Below are 14017 nucleotides of genomic sequence, written 5' to 3' on the forward strand. Positions count from 1 at the left end.
AGCATAAGGACTATGAAAAGTCGATGCTTTTTAATTAAGTGACAGTTCTCTTCTAACCTCCTCAGTACTATTCTGTTCAGATACTGTCAGTTCACATCTCAATTCCCTCAGTATGTCTCAAATTAGCCCCTCTGTCCAGCCCCTCGGGAGGGAATATATATTCTATGTTCGTTCGGCATCGTTTGACTTCCTTCGAGCCACCGCCACGTAAATCAATATCTTCCCTAATAAGGAATAAAAAGTCTTGAAAATCATGCATCTTAAAAAAATGGTGAAGATGGCTACACCAGTAGTCGTGACACCTAAGTAGGCAGAGGACCATAAAATAACAAGAAATCACAGTTCTGATAGTCTGGCCTGCAAGCCCATGGAGATATTTATAATAATGTATTGGCTCCTTGTTTTCTTTAAGGCCAGACACCGGTCGAAAAAAAAAGTTTTTTGTTTCACGGGATAGCGCGGATTTTTTTTTACCAGCTGTTTAGCCTTTGAATGAAGTTTAAAAAAAATTGTTTTACTGCACTCGTCGCGCGATCGGTTGCCATGGAAACAATCCAAAATGGCGCCCAAACAAACATTTTAAAAAGCTTATAACTTTGCCAATTTTGTGAGTAGACTCAAAATTCTGTTGAAATAGTACCTAAAAGTAAGATCTACAACGTAGGAGGGGATTTTGCAAAATCGGCTTAGTTTTTTTTAATGAATTTTTTTGTAAAACACTGTGTTAAATTTTAAGAAATTTTGATTTAAAACGGTATAACTACCAAAATACTAAATATTTTGTAAAAAGCTCTCCTACAAATGTTTAAATTTGTATGAAGAAAAGCTCAACAAAATTGCAGATCTATATCTCTTGTCAAAAAGAAGGAGTTAGCTTTTGAAGTAAACAGTCTCTGACCAAAACAAGAAGCTGAGAAAACGAGGAAAGAAAAACTGAAAGCTAGAGTACTTCTAAACTACTCAATATTTTTTTAAAGAAAACTTCATAGAATATTAAAAACAAGAAACTAAAAAAACAAAAGGTCACGAAAACTTCATTCAAAATTTAGCCTTATAGGGATTTTAAGTAAACCAAAAACTGTAACAAAACAATGGAAAATCAGCGCGAGCAGAGAAATATCAAGACTTAGTAACTTTGTTTTCTCTAAGCCTTTCATGTAATTTACCTGATGAATGAAAATATAACCATCTTTCAATTTCATGTGTTACTCATTATAACTTTAACATTAACAATAAAATTTAATTATTTTATTCACTTTTAGAAATCAACATGGTTTGTTGTACCCAACTGCTGACCAGAAATCTAGAGATACATCACTGACTGCCACCAGAATTTAAGCAGCTGCTCTAGGATTATTTATGAATTATGTTTGCTCTTATGCTGAATTAGTCACATGATTAAAGATGGTTGATTTTGTGGCTAGGGGGTATCTTATTTCTGTCAAAGATTTCTGGGAAAAGCACTATAGCTGTCTGGCCTTTAGGGGCTGACAATGATGTGTTCTCTAGACACTGAATGGCTTCAAACTTGACTAGATAGCAGTTTTCATGTTTGTTAGGAATGTTACACATAATTGTCTTCACATTCTGTTGTTACATTTGGTTGGAGTAAGGACCATCCAACCCCACCCAACCTTTTTTCTGTGCAAATGATTAAGCTCTGTTCCCTACATTCCTGACAAAGTACATAAATAACTAGCATTGCAAGTTGACTCAAATGTGTAAATGTTCGCATCTAGTCCTGATTACTACCGAGATTTGCAGCAGAAATGAAACTTCGCTTTATTTCGCTCGCTAAACCACATGGACTGATGGTGATTTCGACAGCCGAATTCGGTTCAATAAGTTACTTTTTTTAGCTGCTACGACGGTCTAAGAATGTCCACGTGGTTTTTATTTTTTTGCACTGTATTGTGAGAAGAAATGAGCGTCTGACAGGCACAATGAACATGTATATTAACGTTAATGTCTTAAGAAAAAAAATATCCCAGAACAAGCTTGAATTGCGTCGCATTTGTTTACACATCCGGAGGCCATGACAGTTGCTTGTGGATACCCGAGCACAGCCGAAGCGTGTTCGTGTGCCCTATGACCCCGTCTAGGTCGCATTAGTGAATTCTGATTGGCTATATGCAAAGTATGTTACGCATGCGTCCATTAAGGAAGTTTCCGACCTTTGTGTCGTCTAGAAAAAGAGCTTGTATCATAGCTTGGGGCCTTCTAAGGTTTTGACTCAGCCTTTGTTTGAAAAATTCATGTCATGACCTTTCGACCGATATACGATGTGACACAGTTGCCACGTGGCGAGGTGTGTTGCTATGTCTCAAACATTCTCTATTCTCGCTAATTCTGCGCTCGGAAAAGTAAATAGGATAGAAGTAGATGTTTTCATTGACAAAATAGACATATTTCTAGATTATTCTATGAAAACCACTTGCGAGTGAATAGAAACAAAATATGAACTTTGACAGTATGAAGTAATCTGAAAATGGCCAAAATGTAAAATTTTTGACAATTTTTCGACCGGTGTCTGGCCTTAACCCATTCAAACAGCTGGATTCAAGGGAATGTCATCACCAGGGGCTGTGGTAATAAATAGAGAGTAAGTCATTACCCTAGGCAACCCGGGAAAATTAACATCAACCGCCTTGTCTTCATAATTATAAAGTGTGTCCATATCCCACGGATGTTGTTCGTTGTTTTACTCGAGGGGCTGTAATTATAAAGTAATGTGAAATAAGACAATATTTAACAACTTTACCATCCTTTTATAGCTACTACCGCGGACACTAACATAACTGACCCTAAGGATAGGTCAGGCTGCTCTGCACTAGAGATGCCCAACTCAGAACAGAGCAGGTGATAAAGGATACCCTGGGTCAAAATAACAGGTTTGTTCTCCTTGACTTCTGGTTTGACAGATGGCTGTAGCTTACAGTGCAGCACACAGCAATTATCAATTATACGAGTGGTATAGTTACCGTGTAGCTCGGATCAATGAGTGATAAGTTATTGCAGGAAACAATTTGCAGAGCTTTTGAGGATCTTGCTTCTTCCGACTACCTTGCTTGACTGACAAACTTGTCAAAGGACGCATTAAGTCTCAACAAAGAAGAATGCCACTCCGCTTTCAATCTGTGCCATCTCGTGTAATAGCCTGACAAAGTTTCTTAAGTGTATTTTGTCTAAGCGTATGGGCACTGACTATCAGCCCTTCCGGTTTTTCTAAGCTAGCCGGAAATGACGCATTATTAAGGACCAGAAATCTGAAGACAGTTTCTTCCTGTCCTTCCTTCTGTTCTCCACTCCCCTGTACATTTATCAGTGACCTTTCCTTCAACGGTCACAGGGATTTTCTTTAAGCAAATCTCTCAACTGTTGTGCCAGCCCTTATCTTGCTAATATTGCAGTTCATCTGTGATTTTATCCTTTGTTTGACGGTTGCAGACGCGGCAAGGTCTCGGAAGAATTTGCTAAGCATGTTAATTTGAGATGACAAGCTCTTCACTTATTGAACGACACCGAACAGCAGGGCTTCACTGGAACGACTGGTGGCTGTGCATTCCTGAAAACTGATCTGATTGAAGCCTTCTAAAGGCCATTAATTTTATTCGACAAACAAAAAACCAACAAGGGAAAAGAGCTGCTGTCACGGTTCCAGCTGTCGTAGTTTATGATAAAGAGAGAGAGAAAGAAAAGTATATGCACATCAAGTGTATGGTGAAATAAACAATGCACGGGACAAACATGCACATGCCAGGAAATACAGATTGTCATGATTCAATGTGGGAAAACCTATGTTAAATAGACTTCTGGTGAATACAACTAGCTGTGTTCGTGAGGACATACTTCCGGTGAAAACAGAACTTGAAATAAAAATTACAACCGATGATGACAGCGCGATGTGAAAATTGCAGATGGTGATTTTCTTGCCCCAAGCGACTGTCTTGTCTTCAAAGGTCCGCACAGTCATCTGTCTAATTCCAACTCCACTTTTTGTCAGGGATAATAACATAATTAGTTGTCGATGATTATAATGATAGTGTTACTAAGGATATTGACAGTTGGGTGATCTTTGTAAGGGGCTTGGAGAGAGAAACATAGAAAGAATGAGGGAATAGAAAACGGAAATAAGTAGCGGCAGATGACATCATGTATGAAGAATGAAAAGTAAGATCTCAAACTCAATAAAACAGTAAACAGCAAATAATAAAGTGGAAGGTATGGAGCGAAAACAGAGCCAGACATTGTTCTAAGTTTTGCTTGCCCTATATCCTTTAAGACAAGCAGACCAACAATCGCTAGAATGTTCGATCGCTCGCCTGCAGCTGTCTTGTAGTATCTCCATACACCTAAAGGCTAACCTAAAAATTAAAAAATATTTTCAAAGGTCTAGGTTAAGTTCATTACTAGATGCTAAACCTTTTCAATCGAGCGATCAACACTTGTGCTCGCAAGATCCAAGCTTTTTGTTCTCATCTTCTTTTGGAAGGATCTCAAGATCCTATTTCCCGACAACTCACAGGAATTTGGTTGCGATTATGACAACGCCTCATTAGTCTGAACTAGAGGATCTCTCACTGGCTGTTATCGTTGATGATGTCAGAAGTTAAAATTAATGTCAGTCTATAAATACTTTCTTCTCCATCACTCCTTCATTAGACAAATTGTACTTCACAAGGTATTTTTTTTCATTAGTGACATTGCATTTTTAGTTTAATGTTATGCTTCAGTCTGGTTTATTTTTAATTACTCGCAGGCACATTTTCTGGAATACCTATCCGCCTACACCCAGCTCCTGCAAATGGTGTCACGGCGAGGTCGCCGATGAAATTAGCTCCAGGGTTTAAGAGGGGGACTCTGTCAGCTTCAGCTGCCCGGTGCTAATTGTGGCCATTCGCCTGCAGATGTCTTGTAGTCACAACGGAGATTAAATACCTTACCAACCAGAGAACAGAGAGAGGAGGGGACTGGGCAATGGGCGACCAGGAGATGTTATTGTCACTGGCAACAAATGAGTTCACCGTTGGTGTGACCAGCTGCTCGTGTTCTCAGATGTTCTGTTCACAAGTGCACTGCCGCTCAGCCCCCAGTGTTGAGATGCACAGCCAGCCTCTCTTGATGATGCAGCTGGTTTTCTTTCCTGGCCGACCACTCTACTGTAGTGTTTGTTTAACCACTCTGTTTTCCTGGGCAGCCTTGTCTGTTTCGTGTTCATCTCGTCTTTTCTTCGATCTGCTCGACCAGTCTGTTTATATTTTCAGCTTGTATTAAAATTCCTCTCGCCGGCGTTAACAAAGACAACTAGCCCTGGAGTTCAACATCAAGTGTTATCCTCAGCCCTCCACTTCCCCTTCTCTAACATGAAAACAAGATGGCGCTCAGTGAGTGATAAGCACACGTGAATATAGAACTAATTACAGAGTACATCATGCAAGACTGAAAAAGTAATTTCCGAAAGATCGTGCTAATAACAGTCAGCAGCAGGTGACTGCAAGGTCTACTATGAAATTGGTAATGTAACACACTTACTTGTCGTCTCAATTAATTTTGAACGATTTTCCCGTCAGTTACAAAATCCTGCACCTATTCTTAATTTCTTTTTTATCTATTGGAACCTAACGTCTGCAGTTTAATCATTTTAATATTTTAATTCCCAATTGCTGAATGAAAAGCTATTGTGGCTTTTGTTAATGATGCACTCCAACGAAAAAGATAATTAAATTAGGGTTCAAGGAGAGGTTCGAACTTTTAAGAGGAAACGGATAGTCGTTCACGATTCTCACTAACATGGCGGGTTTGTTTACCCCAGCTAAGGGAAGTCACTCACAGATGATGACGTCAACATTTAGCGGTTTCACTGAGATTTTAAAAATACTCCCCGATACATCGTGTCTGTCAGTTGGTCTCCACGACAACGCAACTTCTTCCTTTTTACCTTTAAAAAAAAATTATCCTTCGAGATCTTGAAATCTTTTCCTACTCTTTGCCCTCACTTTGTGCAAATTATTTTCCCCTCTATCTCTCTCTTCTCTCTATTTTCGTGCCGTTTGCTGCACCCGTCTCCTCCTCTCCTCTCGGTCTTTTCTCCTCCCTCCGCCAAAGCCACTCTGATTTCCTTCCTCACTGACTCCTCCCCTTTCTGGCCGGCAAGATCACATGGGAGGTCAATTATTTCACACAAACTATTCTAGCATTTCACTACTCTTCCTAAACTCTCTGCTGCGACTCAGATGTTTCCTTAAAGGTCACAAACCTTTCGATGTTTTTGTGATAGTGGGCGTAGTGACAATGATAATTTCCGTAGCCTCTGACTTCTTATTGCCATCGGGTGTGAAAAAAAAGCGCTTGAATACAGTATTGTCGAAGTTCACAAAGATGTGTAAAATAAAAAGTCACAGACAAGATTAAAAGCCCACGCACAGAAGGTCAGGACAATCTGCATCTATGACAACACAGCTGCAGTCATGATTGGACATTTTCAGCTCCAGTGCCAGAAGCCCCAAGGCGGAAGGTGAGTTGAGAGCGAGGAAGAAAACAATGATGCATCCACGTATTTGCCGAATGCTGGCGAAAAAAAAGATCAATCACGGCCTCCGACATCAGCTGTGCACGCGAGACGCCCGTGGGAGCCCGTGCAACCCTCGCGACAACTCTGACCATTCCCTTTTCTGCTCGGACAGCCATCGCGACTCCTAACGACAAGCCATGTATGACCCTTAAAGCTTACCTCTAGAGGGATCGTGATCCCATCAGCCTGGGGTTTGAGCCGAACATACTAAGTACAGAACTGTACCTTGCTCCAGTATTAGATTGTCCTTGTCCGTTATACACGAGCGATGCACTGCACGCGCCTTTTCTCTCGTGTCGCTTATTGGTCGGAAGTCTTCGTGTATTTTCTTTCTTTCTTAATCACAATATATATATATGCAATAAAGTTTCTGTGGTGACTAAAACGCTATTCATCATTTTTTTTATTAAATTTCTATTTTTGGTGGACTGTATATTTTTAAAAGTTATTCTTTGTCACAGTCACCAGCTCGCAAAGCATGGCTGTGACTACATCAGAATATATATGTCATGGTAGTGCCGCTGTGAAGTATGCTAGAAGGCACAATGAGGATTCCAGAGAAAAAGATGGCGGACATGAAAGGGAAAGACTACAATTACTTGTTCAGGAGTGCTCCAGACAATGTGGAGCTGGTAAAGAGGTTGGCAAAACAGAGAAGGGATGTCAAGCGGGACTAATAAAGACAGAGGCAGACTGTATTATTTGTCTGGACTGCTATTTCTTGGCTCGCGGACCGCCTCAACATGTCGTTGGGTTAACAATCGCTACATCCAGGCCAGTCTTCAGAGTGTGGTAATGTGTGTGTGTGAGAGAGAGAGACTGGTCTGATACACACAGAGTAAACCAGCTACAGACTTCGACTCTGAGAGTGGGCGCGCATAGAAAATAATGCAAACTATGAAGATGAAGTATTTCAGGAAGATTTTTTTTTCTTTCTTTCTTTTTTTAAGACCACATCAACAGTGAGGAAGTGCGGAACTGAATGAGGCCAATGAGTACCAAGACCCCCTGACCAGGGTAAAAGATGCAAAGTGAAACGGGGACATCTCCAGATAATCAGGCTTGCCCAGACAGCACTCCACTGAACAGTACAGGGAGGTAGACAAAGAGGCAGACATTAAGAGAGGTGAGCAGAATCCAACAGAAGACAACCATTTTATGCAGCAGATATGTCAGAACTGCTAAGATCCGTCAGAAAATAGAAGGGTGTGTTTGGTGTTTGGTCAATCATGGCCAGTACTGAAGGATGATGACTAGGAGGAGGAGAAGAAGGAGGAGGATGATTTTGATGAAGTAAAGGATTCCATAACTTAGTGACCCGAGGAGCAATGAGCATAAGTGGTTTGATGTGTCTAGACGACGGTAAGTGAAAAGCGGACCCGGACTCTTTCCTTCCGCCATCTTTAGCTTTCCCTCAATCAAATTATCATATGCTGCGTGACCTTCTAGAGTTGTCCAATCACAGATCGAGGCCAGCCCCATATAGGTGACTTCTGCTTTAAGGTAGAGCACACTGTCAGAAGTTATGAACCAGAAAAACATCCGTACCCCTGGGTTTCATTTTACCTCTACTCAATGCCTACAGCCGATGGAAGCCATTTGCCATTACAGTTGTGAGCTGTAGGAAAGACTGGGACCTATAGACCATCATCTGACCTCTTCAAGCCAGCTATGAGATAATGTTACCATTTCTTCGTAATAACGACCCCAGGATAGGATTCGTTCGCCAAGATGTAGCACAGAAGGAAAAACCCCATTAGATGACCATATTAAATAAAGAAAGCCATCGAACTTGAGGAACTTGAGGAAGGGTGGAAAGGGGCTTTGATTTTGCATACCTCCACAAAGGCGAGCAAAGTTTATGGCGAGGTTTTAAAAATACCAGTACTAGTGTTTCAGCCATTTGGATGACAGTTATGTCTCAAGGGTATCTTTAGGACTGTGAGAGAACAGGGTTAAACTGTCGACTGTATTAATAACGGCTTTAAATCACCGCCTTACTTGGAAATGAACCCGTGACATTTAATCTCTTGAATGAGCCCATGCCTATTGCTCTGTTGCATTTCCTCCTCCTCGTAATCTCTCTATACATATACTTGCTCTTCCTCTCTCTTTTCGTTGTGATTAGGTGTTCGAAAGCTATATTCGACCGTTAGATAAAAATAATCGTCTTCAAGCTCCTGGAAGTGATGAGATTTTCGAAAAAAAGAGAAACCCGAAGATAATCAAAGCAGAATGACAAAATGCGAAATGCAATATCATGAATCTCGTATTGTGCGGACAGCAGACGAGTTGGTCGTAGAAGACAATTTCCATTGAATAATCTTTGTAAAAGCCGCTTAATGGCTGCTCACAAGTATTAAAGAGCTGAACTTTTCACTTGTTTGCAGCAGTTGCTTTTATTGTAGAATGACATAGTTTAGAAAGTAATAGATAAAGCTACTTGTAAAAATGTTTTTAAAAGGGTCTATAAAATGTTCTGAACATAAATTTATTACATGCCACTGGAGCGTTTTCTGTTGTGCACAGAGAATAAAAAGAACATACCAATGAGATGAATGCAGCCTGTTAGGTTGACTGAAAGAGAAGGCAAGTGAAAAGAAAAGTGGAGCTTAAATGATATTTACTGCTTTCCTGAACTGTTTCCACTAAAATGTTCGGGCTAAGGAGGAACCGTTTACTTACAATTGTGTCCAAAAATTCCCCTTCGCACCATTTCTCGGAGACCACCATGTTCTCGAAGGAAAAGATTCTAAGCCCAATTTGAGATACGATTTGACAAGAAATGCATTTTCCCTCGTGCTAGTAATTTCCACTTTGTTCAGCCATCCTTTGCTCTACTCTGTACTTGAAATTGTATAGCACGATTCCCACCTCCACAATGCCACTGTTTCGAGATAACAAAAATGTGAATCACTCCCGAAAAATGGGTTCATCATTCAACAATGAAAACCTCTGACCTCCTTTTACCTCAATCCTTATTTGTTTCCAAGAAAACTTCGTACACGCAAGAGAAGGCAACAACAATAAAAAAATTAAACCATTTCTACAGTTTACTTTAAAATGGATCCTTCCTTGTATTGAATCCTGTTTGCATGCAGAGCAGAGGTTGTCTCTCTAAACCAAAAGAGTTGTGGATGAGGACAGTCCTGCAAGCAGCATCCAGACTTTAGTCGTGTTCTTTACATCGATTACCGTCCGTACTAGTAGCAGCACCACCATCAGAGACCCTGCACAGAGGACTTGCCGGAAGCTGCTACTGCATCACAGTCTGATAGTCTGGAAGGAGTCCCCAGCACACAAAGAAAGCAATCTGTGTCAACTGTAAAAGAGAATCGAAACTGCAGGAGACGGCGGCTTGTGCAAGATGAAAGGCAGTTTGTGCAAGTTCAAAACAACACTCAGTCTGCACGTGAGTTTACAGCTTCTTTGGTTTTGTTGTGTATATGGTGCCACACAGTAGCGGGTATCTTCTCATCATGTTCTATAGTGCCACGATTCCAGAACTCTGTATTGTCTTGAAACCAGAAAATTACTTTGTTGTGACACTAACACTGTCGTATCCTGTACTACCATGGCACTAGCAGCACATATACTGCAATGAGGGACGAAACTTGAACTGTAGTGACCTGACATGTCACAATGCTGACAAAGAGTTCTACCATTACCTAGGGAGTCATGGAGTCCACACTGTCATGACAGTCACTGTTAACAAGATTTGTAATAGAACACTCCCAATAAGTATTAAATCCAAGACATTTCGCCATCGCAACTTCCTATTTACAAGGTACTCCTAGCTTTTGTACATGGGGAAACCTTTAGTGTATATTTTCAACAAAACAATCTTTCTAATCCTCATTATTTATTGCTACAATTTTGAGTAATTGCAATGACCATCTGAGGCACGTTGCCTCAAAAACCTCACTAACACATTTCTCTACTCAAGGAGACAATTTTATTGCTGTATTCGAGGACAAATTTAATGTCACATTCAAAATGCTCTTCATAAAAAGCCTTAGTAAAAATCCAACAAAGGATCTGTTAGTGTGATTTAGTGTGAACAGCATGCACAATCTTTTTCCTTTTATGTACACAGAAAATCACACGCACGCACGTGGTAAAGGAAAAAAAACAACCCCAGGACAGCACACATGTAGTTGGGAAGGAGAAATGGAAGGAGGGAGAACGAAAGAGGGAGGACAGATATGGGGATGTGGTATGCACTAAAGAAACAAAAATGGTGATGATGTTGTATACACTAATGACAAAAATGGGGATACACTAAAGAGACTTTTGAGCGCACCTGGTGCAGTTACTAATTAAACTAGTCGACAGCTTACGTCAGCGTAATGATCACACCACCCAAAGTACTTATACTCAAACAAATGTTAGCAAATGTTAGGTAATCCAGCGTCGGGAGAAATCAAAACGCAAGAAAATAATGCCATATGAGATGTTTAGTTTTATTTATTTATTTTTGTTGGAGTCTGTTAGTTTCTAATTATTAAATCAATAAAAAAACTACGTTTGCTAATTAATTTTGAATCATCATATTTGTCTATAATTAAACTTTAACTTGCCTATATTTACTGATAAAGTTCCTCCCAAAGCCTATTTGTTCCTGTTTGTTCCAGACTATATTTTATCACCTAGAGGACCCATCCGATAAATTAGTCGGTCAGAAGGAGTTCGAGTCTGCCCACCCAGACGCCTTGGATACGGGGTTTTAACCGTCAGCTGCAGGGCTCATATTCATAAAGCCCGTTTACCCAGCCTGTTAACCTATCTAACCAGGTAAATCGGCAAACCGGAGATAGCGGCTCAAACCCCTAAATTCTTGGACTCGCCCTTTAACCCAAAGACGCATGCGCAATGACACACTAAATGCAGAATTTTTGTTTTGCCCGACGATTAGGTAACTTCTCGCAAAGGCTCGTGAATCGGGATTAGCTTGCCTGCTGGGATAACTTAACCAGCTGGTTTGCTATACAAGTTAGAGAGTTTTATGCATGGGTACACTGTCGATTACCATAAATACGAGCCCTGGTGGCCGACTAACCATGATGAGGGTCGGGTAACAGGCAATCAATATGAATATAGACACTATCATCGCACCAATGGCCCTTTAATCAATTTCGTAAAATCCATTTTGTCATCGGCTAATTAAGTCTTAGTTTGCATGCATTCCAAACTGGTCGGACTTTGAATTGTTTTACATCCAAAAAGAAAAATGAGTTAATCAAAACATGATGAGCAATTCTGAGCTGATGTTCTTCTCAACCCTTTAAACTAAAGCTTGCGTATTTCTAATTGAAAAATAGAAAAAAAATCAGAAACTCCTGCACATTAAAGTCATATACAACGAAAATGGTTAAGAGTCTATCAGAAACATGTATACCATGCCAAAAGGACTTATCCAGTCTTAAAAATATACAAAGTTTATAAAATAAAATTTTGAACAAAAATATACTTACCATACAGGTTTTGATAAACAGTGTTGACCTTTTTCAGCTGGAAATCTGTGAGAGGCATGATTGCGATCGGTTGTTCCGGTTGGGAAGGAAGATAAGTTTTGTTTTATCAGCACAGAAAAAAGAAAGAAAAAGAGAAATTAGAAAGGTCTTGTGTATCGAGAAAGGTACAATGGTCCCTGGGACTAAAGAGATGGTTTTCGCTGCACTGCGAGTCTTGGCGCCAAAGATCGTGTGGCGAGCAGAGCCTGGGAGCAGACGACAGGAACACGATTGGCTTGTCCGTGCCGCGCGACTGCGAGTGCATGCGCGTCGCCCGCGCCGCTCAGTTATTGACCCGCCTGGTCACGTGGTCGGCTGTCGTCTGCAACCGGCATAAGTCAGCGCATGGGGCGCGCTGTGTGTGTGGTACGTACTTGCATGCACGATGTGTGTGTGAGTGTTTGTGTGTGTGTAGTACGTACTTGCATGCACCATGTAGGTGCACGTGTGTGTGTGAGTAAGTGTGTGTGTGTAGTGTGTACTTGCATGCACCAAAGCTGGGCGCAGGTGTGCGAACATGATGGCAGCCGACCCGCTCCTCGCAAACGCTTAGTTTCAGCCTCGATCAAAATAAATGAAGGAATTGTCTTCGGGTACTTGTAACCAGTCTGGACGGAAAGAAACGGGGAACCATTACACAAAGTACCCGGGGTAACATTTGCTAGCTAAGTCAGAAAACAGTCACCATGGTCTTTGCTGCTCTCTACTCTACTTAGGAACAGCAGAGACAGAAAAATGGAATTTAAAAAAGAGAAGCAGGGATCAAACAAATAAATAAAACGAGGCTGTCAGAAAGAGTAATGATAATAATGGATCCAAAAATCCACAGACACTAGAGCAAAATGCTAGTTTCGATAATGTCTGAAATCCTATTACAGAGTAATGGCTCCTCTACCTATGATTTTCAGTTCATGTAGGTAAGTAAGACATGTATAGTCGTCTCAAAGCCACATCAGCTCTGCGGCAAGACCATGATTGTGAAACATTCATCAACCTAAAGCACTGACAGGCCTTTCGTGACTAAGGTGATCACTCATCCGGAAGAATAAAAAGCAGATAAGCAAATCTTAATGCGCATGTGCTATTTTTTGTTCCCAGAATGCCTACTAATATACAGTTTCATGTAAAAAAAATGGCTTTAAAAAAAGAGTGCGGGTGTAATGCAGCAGGCAATGGATGGCCAAAAAATAGAAGAGCTTACATTACGACAAGGCTAAATGATTTTTAGGAGAGAAAAGAAAATATATATATATAAAGAGCTGTACATGTCTCTTTACTTCTTTAATACGCCAACTGCCCCAGATGCCCGTCTCATTGATTGATTGATTGATTGATTGATTGATTGATTGATTGATTGATTGATTGATTGATTGATTGATTGATTGATTCTTGTCACGTCCGCCCAAAGAGCCGAAAGTTAGCAACTGGCGAAAACCTAGAAAAAAGATGGCTGCATGGTCTTTGTTAACCGAGTTAAAGGAAAAAGGATTGATTGCTACAGACAGTAGCAAAAATAGAATTTTCCAGAGGCATGTCTTCTCTGTGTTCTTCCTACTTGCATCACTGTTGGAGACACACTATGTCTTAGTTTGGCCTTGCGCCCGGAACCGTCTTCCAGAACCTTCGAGAAGTGAATGTAGACAGGCCTCTCATTCACACTGACTCACTAACTCACTGACTCACTGACTCACTCACTCACTCACTCACTCACTCACTCACTCACTCACTCACTCACTCACTCACTCACTCCATCCATCCATCAATCAATCAATCAATCATACAGATACGGAAATAGAGAGACACACGTGAAGCAGTCTCCAGTTCATGTGACCATCACAGGTTCTGTAAATATTTGTATTTTCGGTGAACAATTCCTTGTTTCTCTTGTTTCTGTGAACATTGCTTAGTTTCTGCAAATAATTCCTAGCTTCTG

General features: G+C 40.7%; 1 protein-coding gene across 1 annotated transcript in view; it reads right to left on the reverse strand.

Annotated features, from left to right (window-relative positions):
- Window positions 1–12357, reverse strand: part of LOC112556864 (calexcitin-2-like) — a 39922-nt gene extending 27565 nt beyond the window's left edge. The window contains exon 1 of the mRNA XM_025226259.1: window positions 12046–12357. Coding sequence (XP_025082044.1) covers window positions 12046–12103 — 58 coding nt within the window. The 5' untranslated portion in view covers window positions 12104–12357. The remainder of the gene's footprint in view (window positions 1–12045) is intronic.
- Between the last annotated feature and the right edge of the window lie 1660 nt (window positions 12358–14017).

This window comes from Pomacea canaliculata, linkage group LG2 (genome assembly GCF_003073045.1).
Source record: "Pomacea canaliculata isolate SZHN2017 linkage group LG2, ASM307304v1, whole genome shotgun sequence".
Taxonomy (NCBI): domain Eukaryota; kingdom Metazoa; phylum Mollusca; class Gastropoda; order Architaenioglossa; family Ampullariidae; genus Pomacea; species Pomacea canaliculata.